At 51.0% G+C, this 25,059-nt stretch overlaps 1 protein-coding gene across 1 annotated transcript; it reads left to right on the plus strand.

Annotated features, from left to right (window-relative positions):
* Positions 1-27: 27 nt before the first annotated feature.
* Positions 28-13,019, plus strand: LOC308058130 (fas-binding factor 1 homolog). Its single transcript, XM_080412119.1, has 24 exons — positions 28-181; positions 718-798; positions 1,572-1,691; positions 2,549-2,702; positions 2,934-3,067; positions 3,510-3,612; positions 3,766-4,161; positions 4,815-4,892; positions 5,189-5,283; positions 5,996-6,054; positions 6,830-6,874; positions 6,966-7,100; positions 7,303-7,403; positions 7,823-8,029; positions 8,564-8,671; positions 8,979-9,118; positions 9,408-9,526; positions 9,656-9,778; positions 10,135-10,320; positions 11,085-11,261; positions 11,429-11,566; positions 11,668-11,800; positions 12,160-12,278; positions 12,834-13,019. The coding sequence occupies exons 1-24, from the start codon at positions 40-42 to the stop codon at positions 12,915-12,917; spliced, it is 3,177 nt and encodes a 1,058-aa protein (XP_080268245.1). The 5' UTR covers positions 28-39; the 3' UTR covers positions 12,918-13,019.
* The last annotated feature ends 12,040 nt before the right edge of the window (positions 13,020-25,059 follow it).

A 25,059-nucleotide genomic window follows, 5' to 3' on the forward strand; every position in this document is an offset into this window, starting at 1 on the left:
TACCCTGCTCCCCATCCTTGTCCTCTTGCTTTCCAGGATATGGACGACATGGAAGCTGATCTCCTGGGAATCCCGAAACCCAGTTCTGGGCCAGGGAAGGCAACTGTGAAAGGTCCTGGGAAATGTGACTTCTTGGGAGGAGGAGTAAAAAACACAGGGAAGCTGGTAGCTCCTGAGGAAGGTAAAAAGGAGATTCTGCTATTCTTTTCACACCCTGATTGTAAACGAGCAGGGATATTTTCCTATCCTTATCTGGGATACGGAGCAAAAAGTGGATTTGTTCCCTAAAATGCTTTTCCTGGTTGCTTTTTGCAGGAGTGTTATTCTGGCCATGTGTTATCCCTTAGGAGATCCCTGGACGTCACTCACACCAGCAGCCGCTGCCACCTCCCACCAAACACCACTCGGCTGTTCCCTGGGGCGGTGCAAAGTGTTTCTGGTGGGGAGCCCCCTGCTCTGGGGGCAAGGAGAGCCAGAGGAGCTGCATTTCAGATCTGCCAGCCCCTAAAGTGCCCTGATCTTCCCCTGGCCCTTTTCTCCTCTGCTTGCAAGGAGACCCCTCCGGAGAGATGTGCACCTGGCAGGGCTGTGGGGGGGTCTGTCCATCACAGCGGGTGCTTTTAGGGGGCTGCCACCCAAAAAGCGACCCTTAGTTAGGGTGGGACCGGGGCATTTCTGCAGTACCTTGTCTCTGAGAGCCGTGGCCTCTCTTTCTAGGAGAGAAAGTGCCTGCGATGGAAAAGAAGGCGCTCTCATCCCCTGCCGCTCCCCGACACAACAAGAAATTTAACTTTGAAGGTGGGATCTCACTTCACGCGGCTGCGGGGGGGCACTGGGGGCTCTGCCCGTGCTCTTTGCCTCCTCGGTTAGCTGGAGGCTTGACTGGTTAATAAGATACGGAGTCCTTCACCCCTATGATGCTAGTGCAAATGTAATCCTTCAGAGGTGACCAAAGGGAAAAAAACCTCTGCATTCGAGGCCCTCCCCAGGACAGGACTGGGGGGTGATTCCTGGGGGCATTTGCATTTTTATATGTGCTTTGGTTTTTAATGATTGTAACACTTGGGAGCCCCTGTGTCAGGGGGGATTCTGTCCAGCTTCTGAACAGGGGAGTGGTTTCCTGGCACAGCTGAAATCTGGTTCTCAAAGCCTGTGCTTTAACAAAGATCAGGATCTGTTAAAATCTGTTAAAAAAAAAAAAAACAAAACAAAAACCCTAATGGGCTTTAGGTGATTTAGGTGGCCTTTCTCCCCTTTTTCTTTGCCTAAGCTGTGTTCAGGCATTAAAGCACCCAAATTTTTGAGTTATTTTCTTCCGGGAGGATGAAAACGTGGAAAAACTGAACGGAAATCTAAGTCTTTGAGTGTTTGAAGTTCAGGGAGACTCAAGGGTATCCCAGGTCCCTGCAGGACCCGCGCTCATGGCTTTGGGCAGATACACTCTGCTGTCCCCACGTGCACGTTGTGGGGAACAGTGGCTGGCGTAGTGCAGAGCTCTTCTTCTAAATAACGTTGTGTTTGTTTGTTTGTTTTGTTATTCTCTTTTCCTGTACCTGCTGGGTAATTCCCAGATTTAGATGATCCTTTGGCAGGACTTTTGTCTGATGAGGAGCAGGATGCTCCCAAGAAACCAGCTCCAACAGGCGCTAAAAGCAGCTCTGAGGAAAAACCAGAACAGAGCAAAGAGAAAGGTAAGTGGGGTTGCTCAGTGCATCCTCTTTGTATTACATAAATCAGCAGCATGGATTAGTCTGTGTGAGATCCAAAATGATTACATTGAAAGCCACCTAGTCCTACCTCTTATTAGCCAGTAACGTAATTTATAGAGCAGCTTGGTAACAGGGTTAATTGTGCCACAGCTCACCAAGTGCTTGATACTTGCAGTGCGCCGCAGATTATGGAGCTGAGCTTTCCTTTCCAGGAATGGAGGCTCTGATCTTACCTTTGACCTCATCCAGCCCGTTCTGCACGCATTGCCAAATGAGAACAAATTTTCTGGGTCAGGATTTGCGTGTCTGAGAGCAGCACCAGTCCGTGCCACACCACAACTGGGGCACCTCTGGGTGGGATCCAGCTGTGGCTGTGTTACAGGCACTTGTCCCTCTTGTTCCTGCAGCAGGGATGCTAATGGGTCTGAGGGTCCCCTAAAATCACCTTTCACCCTGATAAATCTACTCTGGATGCAAGTAGCAGCTGGTGGGTTAGGGCAAGGTCTAAGGTGTGTTGGTAGAGAGGGACTTTAGGCAAAAGGGGACAGGAATTATCTGACTGGAAACTTTCAAAGCTAAAGAAGCTCCTGGCGTTATCCAGAGCTGGAAACCCCAGTGTCAGTGGCACCCAGCAGTGTCCCAGCAGTGGATGCATGGCTGCAGACCAGGCAGTAGTGCATTGCCGCTGTGTTACTTGCTGTGAGATCTGTTCGCTGATCTTAAAAATTACTTTTTAAATGGTCCTGAGAGATAAGAGCAGGCAGGGATGCTTTGATCTCCTGTTTAAAAAAAAAAAAAAGCCCTGATCAAACCTTTACCATGTGTGATCCCATCCACAGAGCCACCTCCACCCCAGACGCCCCTGCACACCGTGGCCCCGGTCCAGAGGAGGGCTGAGCTCACTTTTGAAGATACTGATGACGACCTGATGCATGCGCTGGGACTTGGCAGTGGCTCAAAAGGAGCTGAGAAGCAGGGAAAGAAGGCAGAAAAGTAAGGGCAATGAAGAGGCAGTGAGAGTAAAGCAGGGGATGGCTTGTGCGTTGGGATGGTGCCAGCATGCTGGGGGGGGGGGGGGATGCTGGAGCTTCTGCCTGTGGGTCCCAGAAAGGGGCAAGAGCAGCCTCGTTTCACAGAGAAGAGCCAGAGCACCCTGGCAAGGCTGTGTGACAAGAAACAGCCCTGCCTCCCAGGGAAACCTATCTGCCACTGTGTCACCAACAGAGAGGTGCTCCGGCCAGCCCGCTCCAAGCTGGATGAGTTGCTGGGACAAAATTCCGTGGCCAAAATCCTGGAACAGCCAGGCACAGGAGAGCGCAGAGAGTTCAAACTGGATAAGAAGTACCAAAAGCAGCCAGGTGAGCGTGGCCAGGGATGCTGGGAAGGTCTGCAGAGGTGATGGCGTTGGCTTGGGAGGGCGAGATTGATTTCTAATGTCCTTGAAGGGGAAATACCCTTTCTGTAGTGGTCAGCAGGGTGGCTAATGGGCTCCCAGTCAGCTCTGGGGCAAAGGTGACTGATGCAAAAGTGTTGTACCCTGCCTTCGAGGCAGCCTGGGGGCATTTGCACAGCAGCTGTAACTCAGTTGCCTTTGGACATGGACTGATTCTCAGCAAAGCAACTTTTCCCAGCCACGTGGAGGAGACACGTTGCTTGCAGGTTTCCAGGGAAGATGTTTCCAGCTGTGTCTTCCCAGAGGCAGCAATCGCAGTGGGAATTGCAGGGGAGGAGGAGGAGGGCTGGTGTCTTTGCAAACAGCCGCTCCTCTAGGCGCTGACTCAAAGCTGCTTGTCTGAACAGAGAAGGAAGACGGCTGGGACAAGGAGGATTTTGTCTTTGGAGCGTACCAGCCGACGGTGGCCTCCATGCCCAAGGGCCAGCCGGCGAGGAGGCAGCCTGTGAGGTATTGTGCTCTGCGTGTGGAGCTCCAGCCAGCAGCCACGCTGCCCCCGCGTCAGAGCGGGCAGGGTCCCCGGGCAGGGTCCCCAGGCAGGGTCCCCGGGCAGGGTCCCAGGGGTCCTCTCACAGGCACGTATGTGACTGCTTCTCCTTGCAGCAGGTTTCCAGCCGAGAACAGCAGCGAACCAAAACCAGAACCCCGCTCCAAATCTCCTCCTTCAGCCAGGCACAGCCCTGTGCGGAGCAGCCGGACTCGAGGTGACTGGCTGGGCTTGAAAGATGAGGATTTTATGGATGCAAAGCCAACATCTGCAGCAAAAGCCAATCCTGCAGTGAGCTACCCCAGCCCTGGCACAGCCCAGCAGCCCGGCCCCACCAGCCAGCTCCCGGCTGCAGAGGCAGCGCTGGCTAAACCTGACCCGCTGGAGGAAGACAACTGGCTGAGCGCTGCCTTGTCTCGCAAGAAAGCCCAAGCACAGGCGAAGGCTCAGGAGCAAAGTGCCAAGCCCTTGGAGTCCCCAGAAGGAGGGCTGGATCCCCACGCTCCTGTCAGGTAAAAGCACAGCTGGTGGCCACAGGGCTCCCATCATGCAGCTGCTCCAACAGGACGTCTCAGAAATCCTCTGCTCGGATTTAAGAAATCCATTTTAAGTGCTCGCTTGCCTCGGGTTGGGTTAATAACGCAGAGGTTTCTCCCACTGGTGCAGCCTGCAGGGCCATCGCACCTCTGGGCTCTCCTTCTAGTCATGGCTGAGATTGCACGTGCTGCCCCAGGTCCTGTGGGATTGTCCTGGATCAGCATACCCCCACGAGCTCCACGCATGCTCCTCATTCCTGCCTTCTTTCCCCTTCGTTCCTCCTAGTTCCAGGAAAACCACCTCCTCCAGCTGAGTTGGCACAGACAGGTTCAGGCTTGTGCCATTGGGATGGGACTCAGAAGTGAATTGCAGAGAAGCAGCCACGTGTGTCGTGGGCAGGGGCATGTTGCCCAGGGGAAGGGGGTGGATGCAGCAAGGAGGAACTGGTGTTCCTCCAGAGATGGAGGTTCTGAGGTGTCTTTGCTCCCTCTGAAGCCAACAGGTTGAATCCTGCCGCAGCTGAGTGGGATAGGTTTTCACCTGCAAGGCAGGAACTGGTGTTGAGGGAAAGGATCTTGTCTTTCCTTGCCTCCTGGGCTCTCCCCCATGGGATGTTTTTTGCTTGCAGCCAGCCAGCCAGCCCCACAGGAGCACCGCAGCAGGCAGCTGTCCCGCAGGACCAGGCAGCGAGTGCAGATGGCTCCAGGTGAGGCCTCCTTCACCTTTCAGACACCTCCACAAGGGAGAATTCCTGTGGGAAGCGGCTGCATGTGTAGGTGGGGGAGCGGGGAGGGCTGGTAGCCAGCCGTGACCACTTTGGTCTGGGACCTGTGTAACCGGGAAGGAAGGCAGCGCTGAAGGATTGTCGGGCCCTTGCCTGTTCGATCGCAGTGCGACAGCCAAGCTTTAAACTTGCAAAAATGCCAAGCGGGATAATGTCTGCGTGCCTCTCCCTGCGCTGTGACACTGCTGTGCGTCACTTGTGTCTCTGTGCCCACGCAGGCAGCCGGTCCCCTGGCTCAGCACCACGAAACAAGCCTCGGTTCAACCATCGGATCCTGCGAAGGGGCATCCCTCCAGAAATGCCGGTGCCTTGGGTGCGTTTCCTGTGGTTGTACGGTTCGGGCAGCAGAGATTTGTACAGTTTGGTATGCGGAGAAGGGTCTCCCTGCCCTGAAAAAAACCCAAAACCAACCCCCCAAAAAAAGGCAGGAACCACAGCACTTCCCTTGGCCACATGAATGCTGCCCAGGCTTTGACCAGCCATTGTCGGAGCAGGTTGCTGAGCTGCAGGATCCCACCATCCCCATGTCAGCTGGTGTGCTGGGGCACACTGAGCTCCGCAGTGCTGCCTTTGGGGTTTCGGAAGGCTGTGAGGGACTCGCTTTGCCGGAGCAATGGGTGTGCATAAGTTCACGCTGCCCCATCTGTCTTCCCTTTGCTGCCCCCACACTTGTCCCACCAGTGCTATGTGCTGGAAAGACCCCCTTCTGCTCTGGGCTGTGGCTGTGCGCCGGTTCAGAGGCCGCTGAAAGTGGCTTAGGGGACCCAGTCTCCTCCCTAGGTGATGGAGATGGAGGAGGAGCTGTGCTTTGTCCCTTGATTTACTCTGCAGAGCAGAGTCCCACCGTTGTGTGTGGAGTGGGGATGCAGACACGGACAAGCCTGTCTGACCCTCTGCCCTCATTGCCAGCTCCCAGAGCGGAGCGCGACCCTCATCGCTGTGCCCAGGAGACCCAGGCCCTCATCCTGCTGGGAGGGGATGGTTCCCATTGCTATATTCAAATCATGGACTTGTCCAATTTTCAGCCTCTACAGGCTCATTCCCAGGAAAGCAGGAGGCACCAGGCCCTGCCCCGCTCACTCAGGTAGGTGTGCTGGGTCCGTGCCCCGAGCGGTGCAGGATCAGGGCAGCGATCGCGAGCCCTCCGCTGCCGACTCGCCGCCATCCCGCTCTGTCCGTGCTCCCTCGGCCTGAGGAAGGATGTGCCCCACTTTGCATCTCTGGGAAGCCGTGTCCATGGAGGCAAAGAGTTTGGAGCTCCCCGAGGTGCCACAAGTTGCGTTTATCAGGCCAAAGCATGGGTGCTATGGATGCTTTGTAAATCATGTGTGTTTATAGCCCTGCATGGCCTGAGCAGCATTTACACAGTTCCCCAGGCATATATACATATTATATTAACTAGACAACAGAGGCTCCAGGTGATAAAGGACTTTTTCTTCAGTTGATTTTCCCCAGTATAGTGTTGAAGATGCTCTGAGATTATTTCTAGACAACTGAAGGAGAATTGAAGCCTTTCACAGAGAAGGCAGCTCTTGCTTGGTCTTTGAAGCCTCTCCTTCTCATCCAGCTGGGCTCCTCGCCCTGCCCTGGTGGTGGGACACATGTTGTCTCCCAGAGGGCTTGTGGTCTCAGCCTTGATTCTGCCCCCAGAGAAGGAAGAGCGCAGCATGCTTGTGTCTGGGGTGGGGGCTGCCGAGTGTCACCTGGGGAGAAGGGACCCACGCCAGCACAGGGATTGGGCTGGGGAGGGGGTGGGGGTGGTACTGCAGTAGGCTGGAGATGGATCGCCGTTTCCAGGCTAGGAGGAGATGTTCTCCCCAGGGCTTTACCTCCCTGAGAGCATCCCTGTGTCTCCGCAGGTTCCTGCACCCAGGGCACATGTCCAGGCTGCCCCGCAGCTGCAGGTAAGGCAGGTGCCTTCTTTTGGAGGCTGATGGCCGCACCACAAAGCCACTGATCCTGAAGGGCCTCGATCTTCTCTCTCCATCCTTGTAGGCAGAGTTCTCAGCCCCGGGCTTGCAGCATGAGACGAGGCAGGGGGCTCCCGCAGCCCAGCTCCATGAGGATGCATCAGGCTGCCAGGCAGCGCTGCTGAGCGCCCAGGCCCGTGTGGCAGAGCTGGAGAGCCAGGTGAGCCCCATTGCCTGCTGAATGGGGGACCACGGGTGACCCAGAGGGAGGAGAAGGAGCCATATCCTGTCCCAATAGCATCAGGGTGACAGGGGAGAGAGGTGAAACCTCCCTGTCCAGAGACGCCTATGGCCACCAAGTGCTGCTGTGGGAGTTCTGTCCCCAGGGCAGCACAAGGACTTTCTCTCCGGGTGCCTGGCAGGTCCGAATGCTGGAGCTGGAGCAGACACAGCACAAACTGTTGCTGGAAAATCTCCAGCAGCGGCACCAGGAGGAACTGAATCTCCTTGAGAGCACCCACAGGTACCAGCCTCTCACCTGTGCTTCCCTCCTCGCCTACAGCTCTGTCTCTCCTGGGGTGGGAGTGCTGGGATGCTTCCCAAATCCGCCCCTGGGGCAGGTGGGCGCAGAGCCATGTCGATGTGGACGTGGTGGGGGCAGAGAGCAGCCCCACAGGTGAGCCAACATGGGAGTCCACTCTCACCACCACTGTCCCCTGGGTGACAAGGAGGAGGGGCTGGTCCCATTGCCAGCGCACCCCCAACCAGGCAGCACAGTGGGCAGTAGCAGGAGGGTTCAAGGCTCAGGTCTGCGTGTTTCGCCATGCACACAGCAACACTGATCTGCTCGCAAACCCCTGTGTGCGCTCTGCGGGGGCGGGGGGAGTGCTGGGTATTGCTATGGAAGCAACACTTCTTCCTGGCTGTGACCTCTCGGGGCAGGAACCAGGTGAAGGTGGTGGAGGACACCTACGGGCAGCGGGAGGAGAGGCTGCGGCTGGAGAAGGAGCAGCTGATGGCTCAGCTCCTGCTGCAGAGCCAGGATGCGGAGCGGGCACGGGCAGAGCTGCTGGCGCAGCACCAGCAGCGCCTGGCCACGCTGGAGCAGCAGAACAAGCTGGAGATGGAGCGTCTGCAAGAGCTGCAGAGGTGAGAGTGGCACGAGTGGCACACACGTGTGGCTGGTACCCACAGTCTCAGCGAAGGAACCAGAGAGTGGTTTGGGGACATGGTGAAAGGAGAAACCAGACTCCAGAAGCACTGGGTTGTGGGCAGCTTGGTGCCTTTTGGAACGGGGATTTGCTTTGTAGGTGGACACAGGGAGATCTGACTGGAGACGTGGTTTCAGAGTGAATGCATTGTATTTTGAAAGATGCTGAACCCAATGTTTTATCTTCCCCCAAATCTCTTTTATTCAGGTCAGTGAGTTCAGTGAGTCACTGATGTCCACATAGTTTGGGTCAATGACAAATCAGTTTTTGGTAGAGGAGCTCATAACCCCAAAATTGGGCCCATCCCAAATGTGGATGCCTGTCGGTGGAATGCCCCAGGACAGACCCCCATGCCAGCTCAGCTCCTGGCACCTGATTCTCAGCCCCACAACCAAGCCTCTCCCACAATGCCTATCATGGGGAGCACTGGTTTGTGCCAGCCTGTGGCAGGCTCCTTCCCCGTGTCCCGCAGGGTGTCTGTCCAGGAGATGCGCAAAGACCACGAAGAGCAGCTCCAGCGGCTGAAGCGGCTGAAAGACCAGGAGATCGATGCAGTGACCAGCGCCACATCGTACACCAGGTACTGACAGTTGTGTTCCCACATTGGTCCCTGGCCACAGCATTCCCTGTCCTACACGAACCAGGCTTGGACCATGGCAACAGGGGCCATCCCCTCTCCCACCCACTGCCTGCGGGGATGCTGAGCTGTGTAATACCCGTCAGTGCCCCCCGGAAGCAGGAGCTGCATCTTCCTAGTGCTCTGCTGTGACCCAGAGAGGTTCAGGGCAGGGCTGCCCGGCCTTTGGGCCACCAAATATCCCCCTCTCCATTGCGGTGAGATGAAGTGTGTCCCACAGGGGTGACCCTCCCCTCACTTCTCTCTGCAGGTCTCTGAATGGCATCATCGAGCGGATGGAGAAGTTCTCCAGCAACTTGCATGACCTCTCGCGAAAGGTGGAGGCCACACACCACACCACCTCCCAGGAGCTGGCCATGGGGGTACGGCAGCGGGACGAGCAGCTCAAGGGTATGTCTGCTGTTCCTCTGTGCCGGAACGGCTGCGGGGTCTCCACCAGAGCTGGGGGTACCCAGAAAACAAGGAGAAGTTGCTCTGAGTCAGCCAGAGGCTGGGAGCTGAGGCTGGCAAAGCCTTGCCTGCCTTGGTCACTGGACATCTCGGGGTCTTCCCTTTACAAAGCAGTGTCCTGGGGATGTGCCAGGGGTGATGAGCACAAACACACACAGTTTTTCTGTGAACATGGTGTGGATAGAAGGGAAGAACTTCCCGCCTCATGCTGCTCGTGCCTCTCCCCAAGTGCTCCAGGACAGGCTATCGCAGCAGCAGAGGGACATGGAGGAGGAGCGGAGCCGACTCCAGGAGGCGATCGCTAAAATGGAGGCCAGGCTGAGTGAGCAGACTCGGCTGCTGGAGCAGGTGAGCCCACACTGTGTCCTCTGCCCGGGTCGGCCCTCCTGTCTGGGTATGGGGTATGTGTCTCACCAACTGGAGGTTCCTGGCCTGGAGGTTGTGAATAGCATCTGTCACCTCTGTGTCTGAACGCAGGAGCGATGGAGGGCAACGGCAGAGCAATCCAAAGTGGAATTACTGCAGCACTCACTGGAGGAGCAGCGGCGAGTCATGACCCAGCAGCTGTCCATGGAGCGAGCAGAGCTGGAGAGGGCGAAGGTGAGGTGGGGCAGACATCTCCAGGGCTGCACTGCATTGTGTGGTGGAGGCAAGAGCTGGGTGCTGGGCTGCAGCATCCTTCTGCAGCTCTCTGCCTCCTCAGCCTCACACAGGGGGAATCGCAGTCAGGCCAGCCCTCTGGCTCACGGATGCAGGAGGCCGCGGTGTGTGCGCATGGCACGTGCTGGTTCTTGAGGAACACGGGACCAGAGCTCACGGTGACAGGGTTCACACCAGGCACCGTGGGCTTGAACCAGCCCCTAGATGTTGCACGGCAGAGATGGGTTAAAGGAGAAAAATCCTGTGGCGAATGGGACTTAGTGCTTCTTCTCTCCCTCTCTGGCAACGCTCCCCAGAGTGCTCTGCTGGAAGAGCAGAAGTCCGTGATGCAGAAGTGCTCGCAGGAGCAACGGAAGCTGGCAGCCGAGTGGGCTGAACTTCACACCCAGCAGCAGCTGAGGAAGGAGCAGATGGAGCGCAACATGGACCGAGCCCTGAAGATGGACTCACAGAGAGAGGGCACCATCATGAGCCTGGCCAAGGTACCACAGTAGAGCCCCTCTCCATGGCCTCCAGCACCACCTGGCAGCTCACGGATGGGTCCTGCCCACCGGGGAGATGTTCAGCCCTGCCTTCAGGTGTTTAAAACAAGTTTTAAGAGACATCACTGCGGTGGTGAGAATCGGGCTGTTCCAGGAGCAGCCTCCACCAGCCTGTTTTAGATGTTGACTGAAGCATCAGTCACCTCTGTCTCTCCCCTTTGCCTGTGAGGAGTTTGGGCAGCCAGACCAGGCACAGCCGCCTTCATTGTAAGTCTGGTGAGAGGAAACCCCCATGGTGGGTTAAACAGAACCTCGCCATGCCATGGGGACATGTTTGGCGCCAGTTCTCCCCCCTGGAGCTGTCCAGAGGAGATATGTGGCACAGACTGTGGCAGGGCTGCATTTCTGAGGGCTACCAGGGTGGAAAATAACCATTCAGGCTGGGTGTTTCCACTGCTGACAAACTGCCAAGCCTTGAGCATGTTTTAGAGTGTGTAGCATGGGTGAGGGGCTCCGTCCTTTCTGGGGAAGGTGTGTGTGTGTGTGTGTGTGTGTGCCTGTACAATCCCAGCTCTGCCAACCCTGGTGCCCAAGGGTGGGTGGATGAGAGCATTGGTTGGGTACCTGGTGGTGTTGCTCTGCACCCCAAACTGGCAAACACAAGAAGGAAAACAGGGGCAGATCTCTCCCATCACTTGGGGGGACATGAGATAGTGTCCAGGATAGGGCAGGTAGTGCATTGATTTTCCCCATGCCCATCCTAGGAGCAGGCAGAGCTGAAGATCTGGAGCCATGAGCTGAAAACCAGGGAGGAGCAGCTGGTGAGGGACAGGGAGCTGCTGGACAAGTCCTGGCAGGAGCTGAGGCTGGAGAAGGAGAAGGTGGACAGGGCCACACTGCGCATCCAGCAGCAGGAGGAGCAGATTAAAAGCACGACCAAGGTAAGTGAAGCATCTGCGCTGCAATTCACAGCTGGGGTTTCACATCCCTCCTTGAGTGCTGAATCCCAGCGCTGTCCTGGGAGGGGAACAGGGGGTGCACAAAGGAGCCCTGCCCCAGGGCAGCGAGGGTCCCTGTCCCCAGCCTCCTCAGCTGCTCTGCCTTGCAGCTCTCATCCCAGAAGTACAAGGAAGGGGAGCAAGCCCTGCAAGAGGCGTGCAGGATAGAGTCCGAGCACCAGAGGAGGCTGCAGGTCATGGAGCAGCAGCTGGAGCAGCTGAAGCAGCAGGAACAGCGTCTTCACGAGGCAAATACTCCCTTGCCTTTCCTTCTTGGCCTGGGGCCGCTGTGCCAAGGGCCTGAACCTTTGCCAACAGTTTCTCTCTCTTTCTCCCGGGGATGGGGCAGGAGCGGCTGAGCATGGCTCGCCAGAGGAGACAGCTCGAACAGATACGTGAGGAACTGCCCACCAACTCTGCGATGCTGCTGAACACAAACCAGGGCCTCAGTGCCCCTAGGAGAGGCCTCTCCAGCACACCGTGTAAGGCTTCCTGCACGCTGCTGGGGGAGGGGGGGGACGGGACATGCTGGGGGCCAGTTGCACTTGTATTCCACTTCTCAGGAGGCTTGGGATGTTCCTGGGGGCTCATCACACACTCAGATGTGAGTTGGCCTCCTCACATCCTCTGAAGGAGCTCAGCAGAGACCTCTGAGCCAGGGCAGTGCCAGGAGGGGGCAGAGGGGGCAGGAAGGAAGAGGCAGGTGGATTAAAGGCCGTTTGCAGTGGGAGGTTGGGGAGGACCCTGCTGCAGGGACATGCAGGCAGCAAAAAAAGGGACACTTGTCCGTCTGCTGTTCCTCTAACGGCAGCGGTACCACACGGTTGGGCTCTTGTTCCAGGTTTTCCACTTCCCACCAGCGCGCTCCCTTGGCATAGCCCAGGGGGTAGCAGGGACACTGGGGCTGGCCCCACCGAGCTCTACGCCACATTGTTGCTGCTGAAGCACAGGGCCCAGCAGGTGAGGTGGTGGGAAACCAGGGCTGGAAAGGGCTTCAGACCAGCTGGGTGGGAGCAGGGCTGGGTGAAGCCTGGGTTGAGCCTGACGGCCACAGGGTGGGTGTGAGATCGTTGCTGGGCTGGGTGGGCTCGCAGAAGCCGTGGGCACCTAGAAGAGTGATACCAGCAGCAAGGGTTGGTGCGTCCTCACGGCTTGTTTCAGGCTGGTTGATAACATCCTTGGCTTGATGGTGTTGCCCCATCCCTGGGTGGCAGAAGCCAGCTCTGCTGGGCTCTGGCTTCATGATGTCCCCATCCTCAGCCCCCTCCTTCCCTGCTGGGTCCTTCCCCAGGCAGGGATGCTCTTTGAGCCTTCCTCTGTGGGCCTCACTCGGTGTGAGGTTATGGGCTTTGTGGGGAGCCCATACACCCCGGGGGCTACCACAGATGGGTACCTGCCCGCTGCTCGCCGCACGGAGGAGGGTTTGGGATACTCCCATCACTCGTGAGCAGCACCCTGGCCTGTGACCCCATTTCTGTGGCACTCTGATATCCGTGCCATCTATCCCTCTCTTAGGACCATGATTTCTTAGAGAAGGAGCAGTTCTTCCTGGACACCCTGAAGAAAGCAACCTACAACACTTCATCTCTGTCAGGCTGAGGAGGTGGCATCCCCACGCACCCCAAGGGATGGCTGTGCCTGTCCCCGCAGGAGGCTGCTGTGGAGGAAAATAAACAATAAATAATCCCAGTTCTCTGCTGAGGAAGTGTCCTCTTTAAAAGCAACCTCGGAGTGTTCAGAGCGTGAAATCCATCCCTGGGCTGGGAAGTCTGGCCTCCATCCCTCAGGGCCAGTGTCCCTGGCCACCTGGCAGGCACTGCTGGGAGGCAGTGGCCACCGTGGGTGTGAGAAACTATGGACTAGGGTATTGTTTATTAAGATTTATGTTAAGCTCAATGTAAAGTTTAGGCAACAAAATATATGAAAACGCTTATGCAAACAGCTACCAGACACTGCTTGTGAAAGATAAGATAACCGCCAGATGTCCAGGAACCGACAGAAACAAGACAGACAACCCCACATAAGGATATATGGGTGAAGGGTCAATACCTCCACTACTTCATGAACACGGGTAAAGATGTATAAAAAGGGACTGTTTGAACTGCTCAGGGCGGCAGTTGGTGGAGCGCAGACTCCCCTGCCGTCCAGCGCTGTCTTTGCTCATATTCTACTTGCTATAATTAATAAAATTTTAATTGGATTATGATCCGTTGTGGTCTCAATTTATAACAATTTCTGGTGCCATGACTCGGATAAGGAACAGTGGGCTTTGGTCCTCCGGGGAGGCGCCCCGCGACATTTCGCGGCCCCGCGACCAACAGCTTACTCCAACCTTACCGACGAACCTAAATTCTAGAATAATGAGCAAAGGAGAAACCGGTAAAATCCCATAAAAATTCTGTGCACGGGAGTCCGGACGAAGACGCAGGACGCGTAAGTATATTGCGAATTTGTTCGCGGGTTTTGCCGTTCGGGCGGGATTGGGTTTCCTGGAATATAACGAGTGAGAGGTTCGATATACTGAACCAAGCGAGTGTGGACTCTTAAGTACTGCGTCTCCCATCTCCCGCGAGGGACTGGGCCAGGAACAAGGGGAGCGAGTGAGTGTGTGTTTGTGGATATTCCAGAAGATGGGGGCGAAGGGCAGCAAGCCTTCGAATCCCATGGGAAGGGTACCCACTGTACCTAAGAATACCCCTCTGGCATATATCTTAGACAATTGGAGATATTTCCCTGGAACCCTAGGGAAAGATAAGCAGAAAATGATAGAATATTGTACTAAGATATGGGGAGGGAAGAAGATTTCTAAAAATGTCTTTTGGCCAGTCTATGGGTCAGAAGAAGATTGGGTAAGACAGCAATTAAACCTCTGGGTTAATAATAAAAAAAACCCCTTAACCCGGAGGAGAGTCAATATGCGGAGGTGTGGCTAAAAAACCGGGAGCTAGACTTTACCCGCTGAATGAAATAAAAAAACTAAACAAAAGAAAAAGAAGGGAGAGTTAGACGGAACCCTTCTAACCCCCCCTCCTTACATTTCTCCTCCTGCTCCTGCAGAGGTCCCCAGAGCGCCCACTCCCCCACCAGAGTCGGAACAAGGGTCTCCCCCTCTTCCTAGACGCGTAACTAGAAGTCAAAAAGGGGCAGCTCAAATATACCCCCTAAGAGAAAAGCCCATGGGGGGACCTCAACCTGTGATCGGATATATTTCTGTGCCTCTAAATTCGGCTGACCTATGAGATTTTAAAAGGACCGAGATGGGACACTTAATTGAGGACCCACTCGGAGTGGCAGAAAGATTAGATCAATTTCTGGGACCAAATCTTTATACTTGGGATAAGATGCAATCTATCCTTTGTCAATTATTTACTACCGAGGAAACCCAGGGACCCCAAGCAGATATTAAATGGCCACTCCAAAGACCTAATTGGGATAATCAGGATCCGGTGCATAGAACTCATATGCAGGACCTGAGAACTATAGTAATTCAGGGGATTAGAGAAGCAGTACCCCGTGGCCAGAATATCAATAAAGCATTTAATGAAATGCAAAAGAAAGATGAGAGCCCCACTGAGTGGCTGGAACGACTGAGGAAAGCCCTTCAGCTGTACTCTGGGGTAAATCCAGACAACCCTTTAGGGCAAGCGCTCCTCAAAACTCAGTTTGTGGCAAAATCATGGGAAAAACTTTAGCGGAACACTTCAGCAGGAGAGGACAGATAAGGGTGAAAGAAATAATTAAGCAAGAAAAGCAGATGGCCAGCAAGGGCATAAATTACCTTAGACTGATAAGAACACTGCAAATGAGCAAAAGGTGAAAAGTACACCATGAGGAAGACCTACAGCCTTCCTCCCATAGACCACTGCACACATTCTAAAGACCCCGGCCCACAATTTTTGGAAGAATCTGCGCAAGCGTGAAAGACTGATAAGCTAATTAGCATACGAAGCGAGGGTAGGCGGGTTCAGGTAATGAATATGTATAGGCGTTAATGGAATATTCATTGTTTCAAGCTTATTTGCTGCAGTGTTGCTTATTTTGGTTACCGGATTTATGGAATGTGGAATTTGACTTTGATAATTGTTACTGTGATTTTGGCTATATTTTTGATAATAATAGTGAGCTCTTGGTGTTGCTGTAGAAAGATACCTGTGTGTTGCATTTTGTAAGTAGTAATTCTGTAAGTGATAAGTGTGTTCTGTGAGTGTAAGCTGGGAAAAATGGGAGGAAAGCAGAGTGGTGGGATTTTAAAGAAAAATCCGCTAGGGTGTGTTTTGAGTCATTGGAAGGATATTGGAGGATCCGCTGGTGGAAATGTGAATAGGAAAACATTGATAAAATATTGTAATCAATGGTGGCCGCTTTATAAGCTGGAATGTGGAGAAAAGTGGCCTTTTAATTAATAATTACAAGGTTATTAATAATTGTTATACTCATTTATGCTGGAAATGTGAGAACATTTCTGTATTCAGTATATTACAAATGTTGGTATGTGGTTATTGTCTTGAACATCCGAGGGGTGAATGTGAACCTCTGTATGTTTTAAAGTGTATATGGTGTAAAGAATTATTATATGTATGGTGGCGACAAGAAATTGAATGCCCTGACTGTAAGGTTTGGACGCCTTGGGATAAGAGAGAGAGCCGTAAGTGAAATTAGAGTCTCTGTGGCTGGGATAGCGATTGAGATAATAGTAAGAAAGGTCACTGGAAGGAAATGGGGGGGGCAGCTGGGGGAAGCGTGAATAAGAGAACTTTGGCTAAGTACTGCAATCAGTGGTGGCCCCTGTATAAGTTAGGGGACAGAGAAAATGGCCCTTAAACGGCACACTGAATTATAATGTTTTGCTAAAATTAATGTTATTTTTAAGGCGAGAGGAAAAATGGGATGAAGTAATGTATGCTGGTATGTTTTTCACTCTGAGGAATCACCCAGAGTGGCAAAAGAGTGTGGTATTAACCTAGCTCCACAAGATCCCTTAATATTAGCAATGGAAAAGGATCAGAGGGGAGGTTGTGGTTCCTTCTATGGAGCAACCAGAATGAAACACGTTGTAAGATAAAAAACTTGTGCTAATGTATGTAAGATCTGAAGCCGGGGGGGTGGAGAGTCAAAAAACCCTGTGAAAGTGTTAAAGTATTGGGGTGAGTTTGTACAAAGCCCCGTACCCCCTCGAAGGTGCGGCTGAGTCACGCTGGATGCACGGCAGGGTGTTTGCTGTTTGCCTGCGAAGGCTGATATGTAATAACACAGACTTAAAGCAACAAGTAGCAGATGTGCATTCAGGGTAAGAAAGAGTTAAAACAGAAGTGCTGCTGCAGAGGCAGGCTTGTGTAACCTGCAGAGCAGGAAGAGCATCTCCTGCCCCGAACCCTTCTGCTGGTGGGGAGGAGGGGGTTGCTGTTGCTGATGATTGAGCAGAAGGACCTGACAATGTCACCCCGATTGCTGCAGCATTTGCAGCACAACAGGACCGGTAACGGCCCCTCTAGGGCAGGCAGCGGGTCTGAGGAGAGTAAAGGTGAATCTCTGATGGGGAAATTTAGATGTTTGAAAGTCAGTTGTGAATAGGACTGGATAAAGGTTCGAGTTGATTTTTACTAAGGTAATCGTGATGTAGAAAAGTTGGTGAATACAAAACCAACTTATTTGGTGTTAAACTTCAGTGAAAAGAATTTGTTACAGTTGTGGGAGCTGCTGGCCACCAGGAAAATATCCTGAAACCTTTAAAGTACAAACTAAGAAAACAAGTAAGAATGCCAAATTCACCAAAATCTTTAAGTGGAAAAGAAATCTTTAACCAGGCATATCTGGAAATAAATTCCAGGTAAGGAAAAAATGCTTTACCTGTTACAGTAAAAATGATAAGGGGAAGGTCTGCCTAGTTCAGGTAAAACAATATCCCTTGCTCAGCAAGGCTATGGGGAATATTGGCAGAAAAACTCAAATAAAATACACTCTGTAGCAGTTCTACTAATGTAAATCTGTGTGTTTTACCATGAGGGTGACTTGTTATGGGATGTGCAGATGACACTCTGCAGCAGCAGAGGAGGTAGGAAAGGAGGAATTATCCTTAATACCAGATGGTAAAATCCAAACTGTAAGTACAGATCAGGAGCCAAACTATTCTAATGATTCTCGATTACCTGCTAGCCGAAGAAGGAAGTGTTTGTGGTAAATTAAATGTTTCCAATTGTTATTTGAAAATTGATGGCAATGGTGAGATAGTTAAACAAATCACATCAGAGACAGGGAAGTTAGCCCATGTTCCATCCGAACTCGGAAAGACTGGAATATTGACTTGTTTTCCTGGCTTCTCGGGAGCCCCTGGGTAAAACGAATCCTATTTTGTTATGTGGTTTAGCCACCTTATTGTTTTTGCCATGTGCTGTTCCATGTTTTATAAGATTAATTCAACACGTTGTAACTAACATGCAATTTGCTATTATGATTTCACCCAATGGCATTAAACAAATTCTAGTAGTACGCCGAAATGTACAGTCGACAATACAGATTATATAGTTAACACAATAACAATTTAACAGCAAATAGGAATCTGGGAATAATTAACTATTAACAATTCATACAACAATGTAGGCTGATGAAGAATACAAGTAGAATAGCAGAGAAAACAACCATCAGGAACGCACAGACGGGGATGTGGTAACATCTTTTATACTTTTCCACCTCCGCCATAAGTTCTTGACGTGTGACAGCAGAAAAACGCACCCTCTGCCTAAACAACGAGGAAAAAAAAAAAAAAAGGGGGGGTTTGATTCCCCTTTATAATGAACCATACAGGTTAGACGTTTAAAAAACACTCACCTTACGGGATGTTCAGAGGGGGAAATGCGCACTCCAGACCCTTCCTCCCTGGCAGGTGACGTGGCGGTCTGATGGTGAGAAAACATTGCATTGAAAGCAAGGACCTGTCATTTGGCCATAGTGCCATAAATGTTACCATTAACAAACTTACCGGAGTGGTAAGCTCGGGAAATGGGTCCAAGACTTCATCTGGACACTCAGCAGCCATCTTTCATCGTGTATGCCTTTGAACATGCGCATGCGCAATTTTAAACCCCACAGAATGTACTGGAACAATCTGGAAAGACCGCGCATGCGAAATCCCTGTAGTCTAGCCATGGTAGTGACGCATATATGTATATATATATATATATATATATATATATATATAAAATGCTTAAAGAAACTATAGTATTTATAGTTCATTTATTACTTAAGTGGAATGTATAGTTATAAGTGTTGTTTTTAGGTTTTGTTTTTGTAGGTTATTATTATATGTATTACCCAACCCTTTTGATTTATTTTGAAAACCGTGTGTTAGATGTAAAGTAAATTCAATGAATCATTTGACAACCAGTAAACAACAAATAACAATTTCTTAACAAACATGAACTAGAAGTTGAATAACAGAATAACAGTCCAGCAAAGTCTCATGTGAGGTGGAAAACAGGCTTCTTCACTCGTGAGTCCAGCATGGTCCTGAATAATGTCGGGGTGGTAACTCCATCTGTTCCCTCCACGATAGTCTGTCTCTGGTCCTTGGTATTTTTCTTCACGAGGTAACGAAAATGAACAGAAACAAATAACAAGTCACATGGTAACTGCTGGAGGTCAACAGTTTTCTTTTGTTTATATAACAGTCTCTCGCACTCTGCTTTGGTATCCCATGGGTTCCACTTCTCGGGGCGGATTGCGAGGAAGAGATCGCACTCTTCTGTACCGGCGTGACCAAAAACACTCACAAAAGCACATACTGATGGTTACTGTAGTCACAATGGGACAAAGGCTGAACAGCAAAACCGTACAGACTGTGTCGTCTCCTGCTCCCATCTTTTCCAAAATGATAAGGATTGTTTGTGGCAAGACAAACGAATTGGTCCGTGACCCTCCTGGTCAAGATTCAGGCTAACGCCCTGACCAAAACTGCACAATGAAAATGCATGCGCAGCCTAACCTTAAAGGGGCATGAAAATTTACCCCTTTAAATGCCCACCTCTTGGCTCTTGATTCTTAACCCCCACAAACAAACCTTATATATGCTAAGAAATGTTTTATTGTGCTTTGTTATGTCATCCTGTTATGATAATGTTTTGAAATTAGCTTATGACATGTTTGAGTTTTGAGTTGTTAGCTAACGTTTGTTAGGGATTTATAGTTCTTGTTAGTCATTTGTAGTTATTGCCTGTTATTGTTTATTGATAATGGTAAATGGGTTTAATGCTTAGATAAAGATTGTTAACCTCCTTTGTATAGTTGGCAGAATCTTTTCTCTCTCTCTATCTATGCCACCCACGGAGCAGCAATGTTGAGCCACGGGGCGGTGTGAAGGACGTTATTGGGACATCGCTATCTGTCTCACCATTGCTGGCTGACCGCAAAACAACACAGAGACGGAGATACCCGAATCACCCAGAATAGGAGATGTCCGGGGAATACCCTGCTTAAAACACCCCACTTCCAGACATGTATGTTGGGTTGTTTGCCGATGTCTAAATTGTAATAGAGATTGGTCCTGTGTTTCATTTAAGAGACAACCTTACTGTATGAAATGTCACAATGATTCGATACGTACCAGGGGACCAGAGGATCAAGTGGAAATTCGTAAATTATTTTGTGGGTGGGAACTGTCAGTACCTGAACTTTGGGAAGTACATGAAACAGACTGGTACAGAGTTTTAAGAAGTGTACTATAAGATTCGCCTGGAAACGGACACAACAACCAAACAGGTGGAAATATATTTAAGAGATAACTAACTCTTTAGACCTTGGAAATTATTGACAGGATAACAGCAAAATTCCCCTCAAGACTACCTGCTGCTGCCGAGAAGATACTGATATCCCGTTGCTCTCTGCAAAAGAGTAGACGAGGAAGGCAGAGAGGTACTGAACAGTGGGGAAATGAAAGCTAGTATCCTATTAATGGTATTGATTACCATGACTTTAAAAAAAAACAAAAAAAAATGAGCATTACCCTTCAATTGGACCTTAGGTTGATGGGAAGATTCAATAGAAGTTCGGTACAACGTGACAGCCGGATCCCCAAAATTCCAAGTTAAATTGGAAGATTTAGTCTTTTATGAACTAGACCCACCCGGTCGACGAGAAAGAACAATAAAACCTTTTTATCTCTGCCCCAGTTCGAATCCAGGGAAAAGCTATTGCAATTTCCCTAATCACTATTACTGTGCATACTGGGGATGTGAAACCATAGCTTCAAACTGGGACGTAGCCATTAAAAATAGATTCTTAACTATAACATGGGGACCCGGAGGATGCAATCCGCCAGCTCCTAGCTGGGATAGACACGTAGAGGACCCCCATCTTGGCAACTGTAAGCTTGTTATGTACTAGAAATCCTGCAGCCTAATGACCACGGATGGCTATTAGGACGAACCTGGGGAATAAGATATTGGGAACCTGGAGCTGCTAGAGGGGTCTCTTCTATCTAGTTCCCCCAGTCTCTCCCCAAAAGGCAAGTAGTCCTGCTCCTGGCAAAGTTTGATGGCCCTCCACTGAACTCGCTCACGGATGAAAGACCACTCTCTCTTGCACTGGGGCCTCAAAATTATACCCCAGGGAGCTGGACACAACCCAGGGACTGCCAGGTAGCAGCGTACAATCCCCTCCCTCAGTCCCCTGGCTATGCTGCTCTTCATACAGCCCAGGACACCGTTAACCTTCTCAGCCGGCAGGGCACCCTGCTGGCTCATTCTCAGCTCACTTTCTGCCAAGACCCTCTGGCTATTCCCAGCAAAGCAGCTCTCCAGCCAGGCAGCTCCAGCACGTGCTGTAGCAAACGGTTGTTCCTCCTACTCTCCTTCCACGAAGGTACGCTTACCAGACTTCTTCTGTCACTTCACCAATGTTCACTCAGGTCACAAACAGAAAAATGCAGGCAGCTTCCTACCATGCAATTTGATATGCGCCATCACTCCCATCATGTAACATGGACACCACAATTTTGCTTAGAAGATAAGACTTAGATGTGGATGCAGGAGAGCTGTGACACCTCCCCTGTGCACAGCACAGGCTGAATGACCAGCTTTTCTGGTCAACTGTATCTGCCTGAAAACTGGATATTTACTGCAGGTCGATACTTGAGCGTATTCAGGCGAGGGAACAGCTGGGGAAATGGTAGGTGAAGAACTAATTGCTTAGTGAAAAGGCTGCTTATTCCGTCTGACGTGCGGAATTAAACTCTGTAACTCGGGGTAAGTTATAAAGCGGGGTGTTTATTGCGGTGCCGGGTGCAAGGGGGGTCGCTCCTCCTAACTTGCACACGTAGTTTTACTCACGATACTTATTTACACAGTGAAGTTGGTTAGTTCTGCCCAAAGCCTACACCTACGAGATAATTATGGGTTAGTTGCCTTCTCGCTGCAGTTTAAAGGTAGAGTTCATTTTAAATTTCCTCCCCATGCTCCCCGGGCGGGGGGGTTCACTCTCTTCGGGGGGCCATTTGAGTAGGAGGTCGGGATCTCCCCCACCACAGTGATTGTACCCCGGTGTCCTTGAGCCTTACCCCTTCAGCAGCCCGTTTTCTTCCAGCAGCTCGCAGGCCCCTGCCAGAGGCTCCGTATTCACAGGCCGGTGGGGCTCAGCTCCCCCTGCCCTGGCTGCCCCCCGAGGCGCTGAGCGGGCGAGCCCCAGCCCCTCTCTGCAGGCAGGGAGGCTCCTGCCCGCCTGCTGGTGGCTGCTGGCCCCGGGGCGGCTCCTGCCTGCAGCCCGGCTTTCGGGGGGCACCGCGCTGTCTGGGGTCGGGGGGGCACAGCCCTGAGCGCTACAGCTTGCCTACCGGCAGGCAGAGCCGCTCGGCGTTAAGGCCAGCGTAGTTTTTGCGTGTGTTTGGTCGTGATTTGGCTTCCGGAGAATAATGCTTTTGAGGTATGATGGCATGAAATCATGATTGAAACAGAGCAGGCATCTGCAGGAGAAATACCAGCTTGGGTGTAAGTCGGTGAACTGTATTGCCTCTCCCCAGCATTACCGTTGTTCGTTGTTGGAGGGAAATCGGTCGTGCCAGAGGTATTGTTAGAGTTTACCTGTCCAATGAAATGCCAGAGACTGGCCAATTAGAAAATGTGATTTATTAAAGCAAGCGACAAGTAAGCAAAACAGCGCTGGGCGGCCGGGGAGTCTCCTGCTCCACCAACGGCGCGCAAATTCAAGCAAGCTGAGCAAATTCAAGCAAGCTCTTTCGCTCACTCTTTGTTGCGGATGTCTTCAGTGAGCTGAAGGCTCTCCCTGTCATGGGCACTGTTGTTATGCTCCAAGGACACCGTGATTGTGGTGTTGATTGGTTCTGGCCCAAGCTCAACTATAAAGTGCCGACTCGAGGGAGGAAACTAGCTGTTAACTTGTCCTGCGATGGAGACATCAACAGAAGTGCCTCGGCTCCTCAGCATGTGACCTCTACTTGGGAGGACTATGTCTGGTTTCAAGCACCAGCGGCGCTCAAAGGCTTTCACGAATGACCCACACTCTGTAGAACTTTAATGGAATATCGAATAACCTTTGGTGCCGCTTTAAGCGATAACTTTATCAAATACAACTGTGTATTCTTGTCTGTCTGGATCCTTTATTCAGGGCATCTACTACCTTCCTGTAGTTCAACCGTGTCCATCTGTTTTCATCTCCTGAATGGCTGTTGAAAGCAATTACCCTTTAAGGCACAGCTGCACAAAGATACAGTGATTCTTTGGGGACCTGAGTTATGGTACAGGAGACTAATTGGCGCGTTGGGAGTAAAACTTTCCTGCTGTGTACTTGCTGAACTGGCAAATACTGGATAAACCTTTTCCCTCCCGAGTTTTAATGTGGCCATTACTAAATTAGCTGATTGCTTGGGACTCTCTCTGGGTAATGTACATGACTAATTAATACACTTGGCCTTTACTAAAAAGGCTATAGCCATTCTTACCCGTAAAAGGAGACCTTTGTAGTCTGATCAGGCTTGAGTGAGTACTCGAGTGTTTGCCTATCTATTTGATAAAATTAGACTTCTCTATAACTCAATTTCAGTTACTTAATAATCCAAACAAAGAGTGGGACTTCTGAGTAATTGGGAGGTCTTGTACTGGTGACAAAAAGAGATTGATTGGCCCTGTGGAAGTGGGGAAGCACGTCTTCCTATTTTTTTACTAACCTTTAGCCCAACAGCCTTGACGGTCAGTTAGATATACAGTTAGAACTAAAAGCAAGCGGTTTCTGCTCTAACCCTCTTCAGAGGAAGTAGGACTGCGGCGAATGAAGAGACGGGACGCAGCTTGATGCAAGCAAATGTCAACTTATTGTACAGAAGCACGAGGTTTTATACACTTTCAGAAGCTGCGCGTTTGAAACAGATTGGTTCTTGAAGCTAAGCCTTGCATACTAGGCAATCCCCGATTGGTGGTTAGCTGCCATCAATTAACAGCAAGGTGTTACCTTTCCTTGGCGCCATCCTTGGCGCCATCCGTCTCCCACTCCCCTGTGCTCTGCAAACATGCCTCATCATGTTAATTGTTGTCTAGACAAGCTCGAGCACATTCCCCTCAGCAAACGGATTGCCACGCATGGTCCTAGTTTCCAGCCCGCTCCTGCATCTCCCCCTTCCTGTTGCACAAAAAGAACCTTTGAAACCGAACGAGTAAAAACAAGGTATAAGTAATAGAACAAATAAAAAACCAACTGAGACATATTATCAGTGTCAAAATAACCCGCTGTCTCTGTTCCGTACAATTTGACAATTGCCCCTTTTTGTTTTTGAACAGCTAGGACCAGGTTTGCCATGTTCTGCAGGGCCCTTGCAAACATGACAGCAACCAAGGTAACAGCAAACAAACAATACTGCCAATTGAGTGAATGGATGCCAAAAAAGGCTGACATCTTCTCAGATTTTGATACCATGTTGCTGCAATGGGGCGCCTAAAATCCCCGCAGCACATACCATCCAAATCCTCACAGCCATGTCCTTGAACCAACAACAAAAAGCAGTGGCAATTTTAACTCACATGCTTAACTGCCTACCAAACAAGGTGATTTAACTCTTTAATGCTTTCCCTGCTGTTACTCCGGATAAGAGAAGAACCGCTGCGACACGTTCCCATCATAGCCTCCTACTACATTAGCATCTACAGAAAGACAATGATCGACATTCAAAGTGTAAACAGTATCATCTTCTTTTGGATTAACATTATACATAGGTGGAAGGGCACACCAAACAAGAACTGGTTCAGTCAAAAAGTTCGAAACATAGTGTGCCTTCTCTGAACATACCTCTGGGGTCATTCCCTTCGTTCCCTCTTTTTTTATGCAAAGAGAAACACTTCCACCAAAACAGAGAAGCCCCTATTTACATCTCTGAGCCCGGACACAAACCGCAGCTGTATGCGCCACCAGGCTCAGGGCAGGAATCATTCATGCCGTTGCACAGCTATATATCTCTACAAGCATGCAGACACCTATTAAACACTAGATAACCATGTTTATCTTTCCTATTCTCCTTCACAATACCTAGCTGTTTCTCCCATTAGTTTCCAGCCCGCTCCTGCATAGGACTCCTGCCCCAATATGCTAGCTTGTTCTCACTTAAGACAACAACAATAAAAGTTAGTTTCTTGCTTGCTTTTACTTCTAAGTCTTAGACTCTTCAATGTTTATGAAATGTGAAGAGGCGGTGAGGCGAGTGTGATCAAGTTCAGCACTATCTTTACTTGTCAAACTCCTGTTCAAAGTC

Source organism: Falco punctatus (genome assembly GCF_963210335.1).
Source record: "Falco punctatus genome assembly, contig: scaffold_25, whole genome shotgun sequence".
In the NCBI taxonomy this organism is placed as follows: domain Eukaryota; kingdom Metazoa; phylum Chordata; class Aves; order Falconiformes; family Falconidae; genus Falco; species Falco punctatus.